This window comes from Trifolium pratense, linkage group LG2 (genome assembly GCF_020283565.1).
Source record: "Trifolium pratense cultivar HEN17-A07 linkage group LG2, ARS_RC_1.1, whole genome shotgun sequence".
Classification (NCBI taxonomy): Eukaryota; Viridiplantae; Streptophyta; class Magnoliopsida; order Fabales; family Fabaceae; genus Trifolium; species Trifolium pratense.
Genome location: NC_060060.1, coordinates 26,622,730 through 26,641,376, shown reverse-complemented (window position 1 = coordinate 26,641,376; position 18,647 = coordinate 26,622,730). Strand labels below are relative to the sequence as shown.

The 18,647-nt window shown below is 34.9% G+C and overlaps 1 protein-coding gene across 1 annotated transcript; it reads right to left on the bottom strand.

Annotated features, from left to right (window-relative positions):
- Nucleotides 1-4,321: 4,321 nt before the first annotated feature.
- On the bottom strand, nt 4,322-6,504 carry LOC123911648 (AP2/ERF and B3 domain-containing transcription factor RAV1-like). Its single transcript, XM_045963114.1, has one exon. The coding sequence runs from the start codon at nt 5,831-5,833 to the stop codon at nt 4,688-4,690; it is 1,146 nt and encodes a 381-aa protein (XP_045819070.1). The 5' UTR covers nt 5,834-6,504; the 3' UTR covers nt 4,322-4,687.
- Nucleotides 6,505-18,647: the final 12,143 nt, after the last annotated feature.

Genomic DNA, 18,647 nt, shown 5'->3' with positions numbered 1-18,647 from the left:
TATAAGTTGATTTTGTTGATACCAACTTGTTTCTTTTGTACGAGGATGACGTCTAACATGCACAAGCCTCTTAAGTGGTGTATGATGCATAAGTAGTTAATAACATAATAATAAATACGAATTTTATAAAATTTACAGTTGGATTGAAAGTTTATATCATATAGATCATCCATAATGTTTTTTAAAGAAACTGAAAATCATTTGATATGTTATTGAGACATTTCATTAGATCTATTAAAATTAACGGAATTTAATCAAAATGTATAAATCTTTAATGTTGATGACTTTCAATAACATATCACATAATTTTAAATTTGCGGGAATCAAACTCATGTCACCCCCGTGAATGAGGTGCTACTTAACCACTAGGCTGCAAGTATTCTAGCGATATTAACCGAGGGTTATACATATATGTACAATAATATCTAACAAAAAAATTGTATAAATACCTTTTAATTGAAAATTCTGGGCGGAGCCCCTCATGGGCTGGACAGGACCATGCCCGCCCCAACATTTTTAATTTTTTATCATATACATGTCTTCTAGCGGCGGTTGTAAACCCCCGCTAAATAGTATGTGTAGTTTGTTTTCCTCCAGTTTTGCGAGGGTTTCTATCTCCATTTTTGGACAACCCAAAATTATTTAACTGCTTTCCAGTTTGCGGGGGTTATAAACCCCCTATTTGGAATTGTTAGATAATTTATATATGTTTTAAAAAAATGTGTAATTTATTTTGTAATAAAGTTCTTAAATTTTTATTTAAAATAGAATTTTAGTGTATAAAAATTCATGTTTGATCAATCTTTTATTAAATTTTTTCTTTTAAAGAGATTCATATAATACTATAAACATAAATACAAGAATTAATTAAAAAGAATCAATTTTACACATGAATTGATATAAAATATATTTCATAATATATTATTAAAATTTATTTATTAAAAATTATAATGGTTCATCTTTTGACTATTTTTAGATATTTAAATTACCCTTAAATATGATATGCTTTTATTTATATATATATATATATATATATATATATATATATATATATATATATATATATATATATATATATATATATATATATATACACACTGTTTTTTTAGTTTTTTTTTTATATTCGATTTATATAGCAGTCTGCCCCTATTTTTTAGGCTAGCTCTGCCACTAGCCTCTCTATGTGAATCCGCTCCTAGATAAGTAGAAAATAAAACAATAAATAATTATAGGACTAAAATAAAACCATTGAATAAATTAAAACACAAAATCTAATTTAGCCTTTAGTTTTCGAGACACTACATGGCAGGTTTATTTCTAGATTATTAGAAACGATGTGGGCATGTACAGTGTATACAACACAATCATCCAATCACAATGGCCACTTGCCAACAAGGCTCTTTATTTATTGGACAAATGTCTCGTTGTCAACTTGTGTTCATACTTTCTTAGGCCATGCCTCCCCTGGGTCCATGCTGGAACACCAGACTGAGACTCTTTCCTATCATATATATTTCCACATTTTAATTATAATAATAATGGAAATTAATTACTGTAAAAAATGGAAATTAATTTTAATTTTTTGAATGACAAAATATATATTAAAAGAAAAATAAGATTAGGTTACAACAAAGTCCAAAGATGGGGGAGTAGAGTACGGTACTAATAATCTCAAAGTAAAAAAAAATAGAGTACCGCTATATGGTACGACTAACTCGGTGCACGAACCGCACGACATGTTCAACCGCATGCAATTTTCTTTGTTAATGGACTGATATATGTTGTTTTGTGTGTTTAATATACATGTATAAAAATTAAAAAACTAAACAATTATCAAATTAAAAAATATCAAACATATCCATGAAACAAACGGTGATGTGATGGATGGCTGTAAGATATCCACCGTTCAATAATAGTGGGTGAGGTAAGGCTTTGGAGAACACAGTAAGTGAAAACATGTTTGTGGTTTCTCATATAATAATCAAGCTGAGATAAAATTTGTCATTTTGAGTGAAAATTTTAAGAAAAGTAAAGCAAAATACAACCGTAACTTGGGTCGTACAATATTGACGACAAAGTGTGTCGTACATTTAAGCATTTCCCAAAAAAATACAAGAGGGAGAGAACAAGATCATCGCATAAGGTGAGCAGAAAGCAGGCCTAAAAACCTGAAAGTGTTCCAAAATTAGGCTCTCCAATACACAATACTCTAACGGCTCATGCACAAAAAATGTTGCACCTCCATTTCGTATAAAGAGTATGGGTTGCCAGAGTTTTTTGTCAGATACCACCTCTAAGAAAGAAGTTCACTCTATCAACCAGATATTCAATAGATAAAGTACCCCTAGCAAAGATTAAGTCGTTTCGGAAAATGAAGATTGACCAAATTATAACAGTATGTCAAACTAACAACCACCCAAGGTGTGCCCTCCTATCCACTCCCAACCCAAGGAAAATCTCGAATAAACCTAAAACCCAATGAAAATTAATATATTTTTTAAACTTTTTCATGTTTAGGAAAAAGATCTAATAATTTAGAGTTTAATCGAAAGGTAACTAAAATCTGACTAATAACTATTTCATGTAAATATTAAACTTTGATCTTTCTAGATGAACCATTCATTTTTCTAAAATGAAGCTCATTAACTATATGAGCTTATTAACTAGACTAGTAACCCTTTAGTTTTGTGAGATTTGGTTTTAATTTTTAAAAATATGTTTTAATTTTGATTTTACCAATAAAAAATGTGAACTTTTTAAATAAATCATTATGATAAGGAAAAAAATAATATATTTGTTAGAGAAGACACATTGTTTAAAATAATAAAAAAATTTATTTTAATATTTTTATTAAAAAAAATCCATACAAATGTATGTTACAAAAATCTAAGATCTGATATTTCTAAATAAATATAATTAATTAACACAAATTTTAAGAGGAAAAAAAAAACATTAACAAATTAAGAACATATCTTAATGCTTCCTTTGCCATAATTCACAATCATGATTTTTGTACCGGGCCATGGACCAGGGTGTGATTTGTTAAGGCCCAATACGAAAAAGCCCAATGGGAGCATCTAAAGGAGAAGCGTGAAAACAACCATGAAAAACACATGATAAGCATGATCCACCATGACTTGGAGAAGAAGGAAGAAACTTGGAGAAGAAGGAAGAAGCTTGGAGAAGAAGGAAAAGAAACCGCCCACTACCCATGAATTCCTCTCCAAGCAAGGCGGTTATCAAGCAACAAGAGGGAGATTTTTTGCCTATAAATAAGGTCTGTTTCAAGAGAAGAAGAGGACAATAATTTTTCACTGATTCTACATAGACTCACTCTCATCATGAGAAACCACCATATTTTCATTCTTGTAAAGAGAATCAATTTCTTCTCTGACATACTTGTATCAGTTATCAATCTTGAATAATACAAACCCCTATGTTCTGATCGAATTCTGACTTATAAAACTCCCAGGGTTGTTGGGATTGACTGAGTGTAATCACACCATTTAATCAATAATACAAACCCCCTTATTTTTTACCAGAACAATTTTAAATTTAAATTGTGGTCTTATCAATTTCTGAAATCTCATCAACGTTATCATAACTTCAGTAAGAAAAAAAAAAAAAACCCACATTATCACAACTGTAATTTTTGCCATAATTGACTTTACTTTTTTCACAATTATAAAGTTTCTGATTGTATAAATATGACAACATATACAACTATAATTTGACAACATATAAAATTATTTCAGGTCGTAATACACATTGCAACAACATGGACTATGTTGAGACTGAGTTTGGCTAATAAGCCACACCAGTTTTGTTTATTTTTTATATACACGTATACTCCTTTATCAAAATTAATTTTTTTTTCTGATTTATTAAAAAAGTGATGTATCTTGGGTTTTGCCCTCTTTCTTCAAAAAAAAAAAATCACGTATCTTGTATATATTATAAACTAGATACATTACTCAATAAATATAAAAAGTTAAATTTTACTTATATACCGAATGCGTATAAGGATTACTATAAAAAATATTTAAATTTACCATAAATCACAACATGTTATTATTCTTCAACCAAAGATATTATGAATGCCCCACGTGGGCCACGTCCCACATTTCCGGACCCGGATTTGCTGCTGTTAAAAAATCACGTAGTTACACGCTGTAACTAATTTCAGCCATTGATTTTACATCAGACGATTTACATTATATATGTACTGAAATCATCCTAGCCATTGATTACGATCGAACGGTTGCTGTTCTAACTGTGTTACGCAGGAAATCTGTTCCAATGCTCAAAAACACAACTAAGGTAGAAAGAAACTAATTCTCATGTTGCTGCAAGTTCATGGATTACAACACATCATCATCTTATGCATGAAATAATATACACAAAACATATTTATACAATTAAAACAGTTATCTTTTCTCCTTTAAATCCTTTCAAAACACTTTTTCCCTGTCCAGTTTTGTTACCTACTTTCACCTTTTCCTTTTCTTCTTCTAATTAAGTAATATACAATTCACCTTTGCAACAACTTGCAACTAAAGTACTAATACTGTTCTTGTACCGTAATCTCCCTTTTTTTTTTTTTTGAGATCCATTTTTTCATCAGTCACAAAAACTCAAAAAAAAAAAACAAAAACAAAAAAAAAAAAAAAAAAAAGTTAATGTAATGTTACAAAGCTCCAATAATCTTAGGCTTCTTGCAAGAATCCAAAGTAAACATTTCCATCTCCCTCCTTTTTCCATTAATGCATAATTCAGCAATAGCATTACCATTATTATTAACATCGGATCCAGGGAGTTTCAAAATATTAACCCCAAATAACCGAACCATCTGAACCGACTCAACAACCGGTCCAACCGGAACAAACAATCCAACTTCATTAACATTCTTTCTTGCTTTCCAATCAATAAAGAGCTGTTTATCCGGTCCAGTAGTAGACCGTTGAAAACAAACCGTATCACCGGCTTTCAGATTCTTCTCTTTAACGAACCGGCTCCATCCTTTAGTTAGAACGTAGCTTTGGCTACTGTTCCAATAAGAGTATCTAAACCGCCATACTTTCCCTCCAACGTCTTCAAAATTTAAAAGCACTCCCTTCCCTGCAGCCGTCGCTGCGGCCCTTCCATCAGTGCCGCAATCGACAGCTTTCTGTAACGGAAAATGCTTCTCAGCGTGTTGTTTCGGTATAACTAGCCTGTTTAGTTTCCCGACGTCGCTGGGAGTAACAACCTTCTCGAATAGATCCTCACGCGCCTTTTTCTCGCTGGATTGGAAACTGGCGAGGTTAGAATAGTTTAGGCCTCCGTGGCTTCTTCTGTTGATAAAGCCACGGCTGCGCTTACTCTGTTCTAACTCGTCATTGTATGTGTGTTTTCTTAACATGTCAACGATCTCTGACTTGGAATGCGAGTTAAGAAACTCGACTTCCATGTCGTCGTTGTCATCATTGGAGAGTGGTTTGAAGTTAGTTACAGCGTCTTTTCCGCGGAACCGTTGCGCTGCGACGTCATAAGCTCTTGCAGCTTCATCTTCTGTGTTAAAGGTACCAAGCCACACGCGCTGATGCTTTTCATAAATCTGTGCTCCCCAACGGCCGTTTGGTTGTGGCACCACGCCTTTGTACTTGGATGAGGGAAGCTTCCGTGACTCGGCTTCTCCAACGCCGCTGCCGTCGGAGTCCACGACCGCGCTCGCGCCGCTACCGACGCGGCATAGGCTGTTCGGAGGCGGCGTCGACAGTTTCTTCATTGGTGGTATTGTTATGGAAAGTGATTCGGTGGTGGTGCTTTCATCTATGCAACTACCTCCATCCATTTTTTATTTTGTGTTTGTTGTATGAAGCAAAAGAAGAGAGTTGTTGTATGTTTGTGTGGGAATAGGAGTTGTTTGAGGAAGGAATATATATAGAGGGAACTTGTACATGTAAATATGTATCTATAGCTAGTTAGTTTGTTATTTACTTTAATATTATTATAATAGCAAATATGCTTAGTTGAGACAATTTAAAATAATGAGGTGATAACTAGTTGATTAATTTAGTGTTTAATAATAGTTAAATAAATATTTGGGAGTGTAGGGTTGGGAATGGTGTGGGTCAACTGAAATAGGGATGGAACTAGGAAGATTCATGGGTGTGAAAGAGGGGACTATAAGGAATGGAATGGAAGGGGTAAAAAAGGAAAATGGTGGGTCTATTCTATCATCTATGTTCTGTTGCAAGTTCATGACTTTTGGTGTATGTATTTTTGAGTTGTGGGCTTGGGATGTGAAATAGGACCCACTTATTATCAAGTTGATAATGGAGTCACATGAGGAGGGTGGACCTTGATTAAGTGAAGTTCATCCCCCCTGAATTATGATGTTACTGTGTGCACAACCTCTCAGCATGGTCTACTCTTTCTTTCTATTTCTCTCTATATTTAACTTGTTTTTAATCATATATGTAAACATGTTTGATTTGATGCTTCCACTATATTAAGATCATATTTTTGTATATTATAACCTAATTATTATTATTTTTGGCATACACTATCCCTTAATAATTTAAAAAGTATCTATCCAATAACTAATAAGAATAAGTAAATTTATGTGGTATAGCTACTACTAATATTTAACCAACTTTTACTTTACATGTATAAATATCCCTAATTTATCAAGGGATAGTGTAATAAAAATTATATTTTTATTAAATAGAATAATATATAGATCTAGTTAGCTTAAGTATAGAGAAATGCTATCTCCGATTTTTTATAAGAAAACATTAACTTTTTAAGATCTTTGAATATTTGATATTATGATCTATATTACATCAATTATTTAATGAATCTAAAAAATAAATTATTTCTCATAAAAAAATTGAATGGAAGTAATAAATCTCAAATTCATATAAATGAACCTGTAAATGCTGAATTGTACAACATTATCATCTTAATTTTTTTTATTTGGGTTGGGTCCATCATTATTATCTTAACATCATTTGGGAAAGTTTTAGTATACACAAATTTTTAAGTGAACAACCAAATTTTAGTTGGCTCAACTGTGATTGACGTTGAACTTGGTAGGAAAGATCACGATTTGATCCCCACAACTGTATTTGGGACGAGATTGGAATCACTTGATGCGAGAACTTGCTCCGAACTTTGGACTACTAGGGCCTCTTTTCCTAGAAATCATAGAGTGAAAAAAAAAAAAAAAAAAGTGAACAAGGTGATTATTTTCCACTTGGATGGGTTGTGGGGCAAGAGTTTTATTATAGGCATGGTTGGACATAGACATTCAAAAACAGATATATGTACATCCATCCAATCCAACAATAAATTCTTACCCCTCTCCTTAATTTGTCCCCACTTGGCTTCGTCTAATTGGTCTTTGTCAATTAGTTCCACTTTGTCTTATTAGCAAGGTTCACCTGTAATTATTAATTAAGTATCTTCTCTTCAAAGAAATTTTTGAACCAAAAAAAAAAGAAGAGGAAATTGCACCCTATTTCATAACTCATGGACGTTTCATTTGACAAGTGGGTTTTGTTTTGTCTTGATTGTTGTGTGGATTTATAGTCCAAAAAAATGAAACTTCTTAGTAGAATATCTTTGAATGATGGTTCAAGTTAAAGATTGAGACAACCCGTATAATGCACTATTATTGTTATTAACTTATACTTTCTCTGTCTCTATATAACTACTAATTATAGCCATTCATTGATCCACATAAATAGTGCTCGAGACATATACTTATTTGGGGTTGGGGCCACTAAATATATGAGTATAATTAAGGGACAATATAAGGATATGTTTTGTTGAATGAGTAAAATAATAATGGTAGATGAGGGTAAAGAAAATGCATATAATTATATAACAAGCGTTGTGTACGGAGAGGAGTCCTTGGTTTTTGATATAGTTGATAAAACCAAAGCGCCCAAGACGGTGGGTGGTTCTGTCGTATCCAAGGTTCTTCTTTGTGGACCTAATCAAACATTTTTGCCACCCAATTTTTCAATAATAGTAGCGGATGTATAATGTACTTTGTACGTATCCTCCAAATTAATGCATTTTCAAGTGTTTTTTCATCACTTCATAATTCTCCCGTATAAGTGCAATTTTATTTGGTGATATTGCACTTAAAATAATTTGAACAGATTTGATTAGCTATTCACATTTTCAAGTGTGTTTTGATCATTTGATAATTCTCCCGTGTAAGTGCAATTTTACATGGTGCCAAATATTACACTTAAAATAATTTGGACTAATCGATTAGCTATTCGTATTTTCAAGTGTGTTTTGATTACTTAACAATTTTTTCGTGTAGGTGCATTTTTACTTGGTGACAAATATTGCACTTACACCAACTTATTATAATAAATCAAGCGTTTGTAGAAAGAGAAACACTTACCTGGGCACAAGCTCAAATATTATTTGTTAAGCACACTCACAAGAAATAAAAGAAAATAAAGAAAAAATTGTTAAAGTGAATGACATTAAGCAAGTGTTTTTCTTGTAGAAAATCTTGAAATTGATAATGCTTGAAATGCTCCAAAGACTCCAATGCAAGACAATAATGAGGAGCATGAGTCTAATAATTATTCAAACACAAATTTTGAAACACAAAATTAACACAACTCTCTTTCCACTCACAAACACGCAAAACGAAGTATGTAAAAAATATTAAAAAATCAAATCAAGAGGAACAAGAGCACTGTGGTGAATTTCATGAAGAACTAAAAAATCGTGAGGTTATTCAGTAGGACAACGAGGAGGAATTAGTCCCATAAACACAACCAGCATGCACTGACAAACCGTCTCAAAGTTAACCCAAAACTTAAAGTGATTGTTCAAAGAGAAATTGTTAGTTTCATCATAGTTGGTGACTCTGTAATCTTTTGTCAATTCCAAGTAGTATAGTTTTTTTTAGTTTGGATGATTCGTGATTTTTTACTCTCACATTTTTCACCTTAAGGTGTTTTTATTTATAGTTTTCACTCTTTTGTTATTATTGTTGATGTTGATTGTGCTATATAATTTGATTGTTCAAGTTCCACTAAAAAAAGACAATTTAAACGTTTCCGTATATTTTGTTGTGTACTCTAGTCCCATTAACATGTTCTATTGAATTTATTTATCTTTTGTACAAGTACTTTTGCATTTTTTCGTTATCGTGTCATGTCATCCTATTGCAACTGGTATTTTAAAAGCTCAAAAGATAAAAGACCCTTACTCCTGGACTGTGCATGCAAAAATGTGGTTTTATTCTAAAAAAAATAATAAGGAAATTTGGGAATGGAAAAATATATCCTCCACATATTCCTTCTCCCTCCCCATTGCTCTAGCTATAAGCTATGGCAGCTCCAACTCGAAACCAAAGGGGCCCGCCCTGTGAGGCCAGAGTGGGCGAGCTCTGTGGTAAGGCCCCATTCGAATTAAGGGAATTGACATCCCTACGTAAAAACAACAATTTGTTAATTTTAAGGATAGTCTTGGTTGATTTTTTCATTATTCTTGCTGCATCTTCTCCAACAATTGTTTCTCTAATGGTTAGTAGTCGGTGTACCCCTACTACCTTAGATATTTACTTTTTACTACATAATGCATATAAGTTTTTTGGATGCATTTAAGCGATGGTGAAAGTGATTATAAAAAAAAAAGCGATGGTGAAAGTTTTGGTAATAAAAAAATCGATGCCTTTTTGTTGAAGTATCTGTCTTGCACCTTTTTGTTGTAGTAACAAAAAGTATATATCGATATATAGCTTCTTTTTTTTTTTACAATTATATTGATATATAGCTAAATTATTATTGGATGTATTCAATTGATCTGTTGTCCGTTTGTACTTTTAGGGCTGCTGCACAGAATATTATAAATGTCAAAGTCTATCAAATTCGATAAAATTTGGGAATCATATATACGATAGATATTATGCACACAATTATGTAGATAAATTAATTAATGATAATGTACCAAAAAGAAATAATTAATTAATGATTATTTTTAATTTTCCAATTTTTTATAGGCGAAAAACATTTAGCCATCGATAATTTTTTTCTTATATCTCCTTATTAAATTAAAAAAAAAAAAGAAATATATACAAAAATAGGGGACATAAACCTAACTCAATGATTCCACACAAAAGCGTGTAAGACAATAAAATAAACCAACTTCTAGTTAAATAGAATTCTCTAAAATATGAGGCGAATGAATCGACCGTCAACACAGAACAACCCACGTACTCACTACCCCTGCAGAAAGAAGCAAACAATGATGACTTTTTCAAGCTAAGTAGTCCAAAAGCAAGAAATAATATTGATATTGAGATAAACCCTGCAAAATGAGACCTCTGTTTCAACCTCTGACAAATCAAATCCTGTTAAAGCACCACACAAAACCACTCGAATGCCAGATCGAAGGATGGCCAGTCAGCGGATTCGAGCCCCACGAGCATATGAATAACCAAGAACACTGTTGGGTCTTGAGGGGGTCCGGGGGATCATCACATCGGGCATTGAACAATTATATAAGTGAGTTGGACACCACAACCCAAAACCTTAAGGTGTTAGGTTTATGGGTCCTTTCACTTATAAACCATTCAACATTCATTGTTTCATCCGATGTGGGACTCAACTCACACTTGAAATACCAACATCTCCCCCTCAAGTGTGAGTCCATCCATTACTTTATGGATATGCTCCCCCTCGAACGGAAGCTTTTTCATCCACTTGTACCGCCGTTGTGTGCCATCAACGGGACACGCCGCCTGAACACCTTGTCAGGAAGACTTTCGACACAAGGAGCCGGATCAACAACCATCGGCTCTGATACCACTGTTGGGTCTTGAGGGGGTCCGGGGGATCATCACATCGGGCATTGAACAATTATACAAGTGAGTTGGACACCACACTTTAACCCAAAACCTTAAGGTGTTAGGTTTATGGGTCCTTTTGTAACACCCAAACCCGTTATTTAATAAACTCTGCCTTTATAAAATCTTTTTCGAAAATACGCAGCGGAAAATTGAAAATATGATTATAAAGCGCTGGTTTGAATATCACAAACTTCATTCAAAGATAATACTAAATACATTTATCTAGTAAAATATTCGAATGAACTAAAACCAAAACCTCGCATCGAACGATGCGTTATTAGTTATACAAAACGGATACTTTTCAAATGAAAGCTTAAGACCAACAGAGTATACTAAGAGGACTACATGCATATACATATAAAAACCCCTTTTTCCCGTGTCTCAATCAGAGCAGAGCTTCACCATTGCACTCGGACGAGGCTAACACATAACCTGTCAACCTGGACCCCCAAAGGTCCAGCAATTAACACAAAGCAGAGAGTTAGAAAACATAAACATAAATATAAGTGTGAGTAGTATACTACACACTTCACACGCTATCATACATTTCTAACTCACGCACATACATCGTCAAATGCGACTACCAATTAATCATTCATTTACAAACACACCAATCATATAGTTTCACGTCTTCTCGGACACTACCAAAGTGTTCATTTTATAGTCATGACGGACTCTACACTTGTTCATTTTATAGTCATGACGGACTCTACTCACATACCAAGTCATGGCAACAATCACAGTATTAAACAATTAGTAAATACCAAAGCTTAACACATACGGAAAACACATTACAATCCAATCAGATATTGTCACATAACAATTATCAAATACATGTGCATTTACCCTAATGCATCTAATGCCAATTATCCAATGTCATGTCATCCCTAGACACGACTAATGCATGTGGTACCAATTGCCTTTTACCCCTCATGGATAAGTTAAACAGTTTTACATCTTGCCGGATTGTTCGGAACTTACCAAACCTTCATATCCCTCATGGATAAGTTAAACAGTTTTATATCCTGCTGGATAGCAGCTCTAGATCTTATGGATTCATCTAATCCGATCCTCGGCTTCCTTATGGACTCAGAAATCCATTTAAATCTATTGGAACCCAAGTTTCCAATTTCGACATATATATATACATGAATGCATGTATGTTTGCACATATCATCAATATGATATTTCTAGCTCGAAGCTACTCATTATGAATGCGGAAACACAATTCCAACATCTAACACATTAGGATAACACAATATCCTATCACTCCAATCATAATTATTCACATGATAATTATCTGCATACTCATTTTATACACACAAGGTTTCATTTACACTTATGTCATAAAACACACATCATTTCCTTAACATTGCAAATTAATGCTAAAACATCTCATTGCTCACTTTAAGCTACAACTTATTGCATACACGTTTATCATTCATATAACGATTAACAATAAGCATTAACAACATCAACGTGTATCAACAAACATGTAAGGATACCCTTAAACCATGTTACAAGTGCCTGATCACACTTACAAACATCAACAAGAATTGCTGTCACAGAGGCCTTCGCTAAGCGAGGGCTTAGCGAGACATGGCGAACCACAATCCCGGAAGTCACCTGCTCATGGCGAGCATTGGCGAGCTTCAACGAACCGTTCGCTGAGCGAAGGCTTAGCGAGCCTACGCGAACCTCACCCGGGAATTACCTGCTCATGGCGAACAGATAGCGAGCTTCAGCGAACACGTTCGCTACAGCGAACTCCTAGTCGCTTAGCGAACTACACCAGAAGAAAATATCTGTTCTTGAGTTTCTAAGGCGGTTTAACCTTGAATCCACTCAAAAATCCATCTAGACATGTTATAAATTCTTATAAACAGCTAATTCAAGCATATATGGTATCAAGGAACATTAATCATCCCTTCTAAACATCCAAATACATCAAACAATCAAAATCATGCCAATTTCTTGCAAAATAAGCAAAGTTGCATAAACATGCAAATCATTGATCAAACATCTACATATTCCCATTTTCAACTCCCCAAAGTTGTTTACCTCATCTACCATGAGTTCACTACACATGTTAGGATCAAAAGAATCCATTTTCCATTAAGAAAATCACCCACAAAACCCACAAGAAAATAGAGTGGAAAGAGTTTGGGAATGGAGGAATCGACATCCTCCCCTCTTCCGAATCACTCACGAATATGTAATCTAACTCTCGTACCTTAGCTCGACGAATCCACAAGCTTGCTCTTCTCTTTCTCTCCCACGAGCTCCTCTCTTTCCCTCATGAGCTCCTCCTCTTGCTCTTTCTCAAGAATTGCAACTTATGAGACTATTCATTGGTTTGACTTGCTACTTATAGAGCTCCCATTTTCTCATGGATCCAAGCCCACTTGGCTTAGGCCCAATGCCTATCCCACGCCCAAAGGCTCAAACAACATAACTTCTCGCTCATTAACTTACGTTCTCGCTAAATGATTATTCGCCGCTTAATAATTTAATTATAAATCACGCCCTCGCGTAATAAAATAATTAAATAACGAATACTAAATTTTGGGTCGTTACAACTCTACCCCCCTTAAAAGATTTTCGCCCTCGAAAATTACCCGACTAAAACACAACTCCGGATAAACTCCCTCATCCGACTTTCTAATTCCAAACTTGCATTCTAACCAACGGGTTCTCTAGTCATAATACCTTAACCGATACGGTCTCTTACACAAACTCCGAATCAAAATCACACTTCTTCCGGATCCGTACCAACAAAACATACAAATCCAAACCAAACCAAGTTTGACAAAATCAGTCAATCCCAATCGACACAATCTCGTCTACTCATCAACAATAGATCAAGGACAGCTAATCCCTCGATTTGTCGATAGATAGTCAACAATCGTGATGATGGCATAAACCATTCTCATTAAACTACTTAAAATTTTCAACTTAACCTCTTACGGTACTCGCAGCACCACTCCAAAACAAAACCACTTAACCCAAAGTACTCCGAAAGACCCTTCCGTTGCATACTTCACAACTTTTCAAACTCCATAAGTTCTTAACTGCGTCGAATCTCACTCCAACCATTCATTCGGTAGCACAACTTCTACGCTCATCTGCTGTCTAACTTCTCAAATTTCTTAACACATGCCAAAAATATACTATCCAACCGTCAAATTCTTTTTCCTTGCAATTCCCCAAATCATTGCGTCGAACATTCAACATAACTGTTTTATTTTCCAAATAATCTCTTATCCAATTTCTGACTTCCTTAACATGACCTTCCCGATATCATTTCCCGTCGAAATATTCTTATCCAAAATATTACCTTAAGTCACTCGTCGACTCACTATCATTTCATCGTCCATGATGAAAATATCCAAAATATTTCATTTCCTTACCACATAGTATTACTATACTACTCTAACATATACGATGTTCCCAACATCACTTAGTCTCCACCGACTTTTCCAATAAGTCGTTGTCAATCTCATTCTTACTTCCGAATGGTACAAAACACTCTCTCTGATACTTTCTTATTTCCAATTATTCAAATACGACACTTCACACTTAGCTTTATTTCAACCTCCAAAGGTTCATCCACCCTCGACACTAATTGTCCGATCACCATCTAAATGAAAATATTTCCTTCTCGACAAACCCTTACAAAATCCATCAAATTGTTATCCCATTTCCATCTCGGAATAACTCTACTACTCGTACAATCCACTACCACTCGATAACTTAACAAGTATACCAATTTCTAACACGGTATTTCTTAATTCCATTCTCATCTACTTCTGAGAATTCACTTCTTTTTCCTTGGTTAAATAACACTAACGGTTCTCCAACCTTCACATATATTTTCTAAGCTTCTCAAATCTTTCCAAGAAATGACTACTCGGTTCTAACACACTCAGCCGCTATAAATCCTTCCTAGGCTCTTCTCGATCACCTAGTAATTCCATATTTAATCTCAGCTACTATCAAAAGTTGATTTCCAAACAACCATGATCCCCGTCTTGTTGATTCCAACACAACTCTCATCAGATTCCTCTGAAAACTTTTCATCAACAAAGCTTCCATCTTTATCACTCTTCCTCCTCTTTGAGGATGAACCATCAAGTGAAAGACAACCAAACAATGGAACATTCTTGCTACGAGTTCCGCTAGAAACACCACCAGTCCCACTTATTGTAATCGGGTTTTCAGTTCCCTAACCACACCTTCCATCCTTGACATCAATCTCCCACTTAACTTAACCCTCAAGGTATCCACCATTCGCATACTCGTCGTATGATCATCACTAGGTTTTCTTACCCTCGACGCACACGTCTTCTCCGTTTCCCAGCAACGGTGTTCACTTAACATTCGATCTGCTCCATCGTTCCCCAATGGCCACATTCTCCCTACGGCTAAACAACTTCATTCCGACTCACTCCGAAATGATCATCTGATACTTCCTCCAAAGTATTCTCCAAATAAGAACTCCACTTCGAACAATGCTACTCAATCTTAAACAATCTACTTCAAGAACATCTCTATTCGTCCTTACTTCTCGCGTTCGAAACATCTTGGAGAGACAAAATCTTCTCCCCCACTTATCTCAAACCCACCTTTACACTTCCACTAGAACATCCGGTGCTCACACCTAACGGTTCTATCGTCTCTAAACATATTCTTCCTAAGAAGAAACTAGTATCGACATCGTTTACACGCATGTCGCATACAAGGGACAAAACCTAACCCACGATACCTAAACACTAACACAAATTCATGCAAGCATTCAAGTAACCTATACTTCTCAAAGTTAGGAAATCAAAATAACACAAGAAAAATGAACATTGCATAGCAATAATTCATATTCACATTCATTCTAGTCCTAGCAAACACAAGAAGACAAGAATCTCACATCTAATCAACTTAGGACAAGACATCAACAAAATAAAATTCTTGTCTAGCTCCCTCGCTTAGCAAACGCTAGCGAGCTCCCGGCGAGACAAGTCAAAACATTCTCAGGACTTAGCAAGACTTAGCGAGACTCAGCGAGGTTCATTCTTCGCCTAGCGAGCACATCCAAAAATCTGGGTGCTCTGCTACGGTTTTGAACTTACGCTCTCTAAACTCTCGTTTTCTCGACTCACTAGTCCACAAAATCCAAAACTTCAAGCATATAACATCATTATAAACTTGAAAGCACAATTAGAATCATGCATCAACATTCACGACATAGAATTATGAGGTCTTCATGTTTTTACTCATAGAACGCATAGCAATTCAAATGCCTAGTAATCATCTAGCACATGTTATAAACAAACATATAACAACACATATTAGGATCTACTTACATCCTACTCCTTTCTCACTCTAGTGAAAAATTCATTTTCACTTACTCAAAAGAAATTAATCTTATATTCTCAACAAAATCTTCATCACATGCAGTTTTACATCATGCCGGATCATCAACAATTAGCAATAAGCATCTACAAACCAAAAGTTCAAACCACACAAATTTCTAAAACTTTAAGCATAGAAATACACAACCACTACTTGACTTGATAACTTATAACAATGATAAGCATCAATCGCATCAAGTACACACAACAAGAAAAGACAGACACAACTGGCACACACGCTCACTCGATCTGACTGCACAGAACGGCTCTGATTGACACACAACCTCACAGTCCGAAGACAACTGCTCTGATACCACTTTGTAACACCCAAACCCGTTATTTAATAAACTCTGCCTTTATAAAATCTTTTTCGAAAATACGCAGCGGAAAATTGAAAATATGATTATAAAGCGCTGGTTTGAATATCACAAACTTCATTCAAAGATAATACTAAATACATTTATCTAGTAAAATATTCGAATGAACTAAAACCAAAACCTCGCATCGAACGATGCGTTATTAGTTATACAAAACGGATACTTTTCAAATGAAAGCTTAAGACCAACAGAGTATACTAAGAGGACTACATGCATATACATATAAAAACCCCTTTTTCCCGTGTCTCAATCAGAGCAGAGCTTCACCATTGCACTCGGACGAGGCTAACACATAACCTGTCAACCTGGACCCCCAAAGGTCCAGCAATTAACACAAAGCAGAGAGTTAGAAAACATAAACATAAATATAAGTGTGAGTAGTATACTACACACTTCACACGCTATCATACATTTCTAACTCACGCACATACATCGTCAAATGCGACTACCAATTAATCATTCATTTACAAACACACCAATCATATAGTTTCACGTCTTCTCGGACACTACCAAAGTGTTCATTTTATAGTCATGACGGACTCTACACTTGTTCATTTTATAGTCATGACGGACTCTACTCACATACCAAGTCATGGCAACAATCACAGTATTAAACAATTAGTAAATACCAAAGCTTAACACATACGGAAAACACATTACAATCCAATCAGATATTGTCACATAACAATTATCAAATACATGTGCATTTACCCTAATGCATCTAATGCCAATTATCCAATGTCATGTCATCCCTAGACACGACTAATGCATGTGGTACCAATTGCCTTTTACCCCTCATGGATAAGTTAAACAGTTTTACATCTTGCCGGATTGTTCGGAACTTACCAAACCTTCATATCCCTCATGGATAAGTTAAACAGTTTTATATCCTGCTGGATAGCAGCTCTAGATCTTATGGATTCATCTAATCCGATCCTCGGCTTCCTTATGGACTCAGAAATCCATTTAAATCTATTGGAACCCAAGTTTCCAATTTCGACATATATATATACATGAATGCATGTATGTTTGCACATATCATCAATATGATATTTCTAGCTCGAAGCTACTCATTATGAATGCGGAAACACAATTCCAACATCTAACACATTAGGATAACACAATATCCTATCACTCCAATCATAATTATTCACATGATAATTATCTGCATACTCATTTTATACACACAAGGTTTCATTTACACTTATGTCATAAAACACACATCATTTCCTTAACATTGCAAATTAATGCTAAAACATCTCATTGCTCACTTTAAGCTACAACTTATTGCATACACGTTTATCATTCATATAACGATTAACAATAAGCATTAACAACATCAACGTGTATCAACAAACATGTAAGGATACCCTTAAACCATGTTACAAGTGCCTGATCACACTTACAAACATCAACAAGAATTGCTGTCACAGAGGCCTTCGCTAAGCGAGGGCTTAGCGAGACATGGCGAACCACAATCCCGGAAGTCACCTGCTCATGGCGAGCATTGGCGAGCTTCAACGAACCGTTCGCTGAGCGAAGGCTTAGCGAGCCTACGCGAACCTCACCCGGGAATTACCTGCTCATGGCGAACAGATAGCGAGCTTCAGCGAACACGTTCGCTACAGCGAACTCCTAGTCGCTTAGCGAACTACACCAGAAGAAAATATCTGTTCTTGAGTTTCTAAGGCGGTTTAACCTTGAATCCACTCAAAAATCCATCTAGACATGTTATAAATTCTTATAAACAGCTAATTCAAGCATATATGGTATCAAGGAACATTAATCATCCCTTCTAAACATCCAAATACATCAAACAATCAAAATCATGCCAATTTCTTGCAAAATAAGCAAAGTTGCATAAACATGCAAATCATTGATCAAACATCTACATATTCCCATTTTCAACTCCCCAAAGTTGTTTACCTCATCTACCATGAGTTCACTACACATGTTAGGATCAAAAGAATCCATTTTCCATTAAGAAAATCACCC

Coding starts and splice junctions, on each gene's coding strand:
- LOC123911648 (XM_045963114.1), bottom strand. CDS start 5,833: ATGGATGGAGGTAGTTGCATAGATGAAAGCACCACCACCGAATCACTT.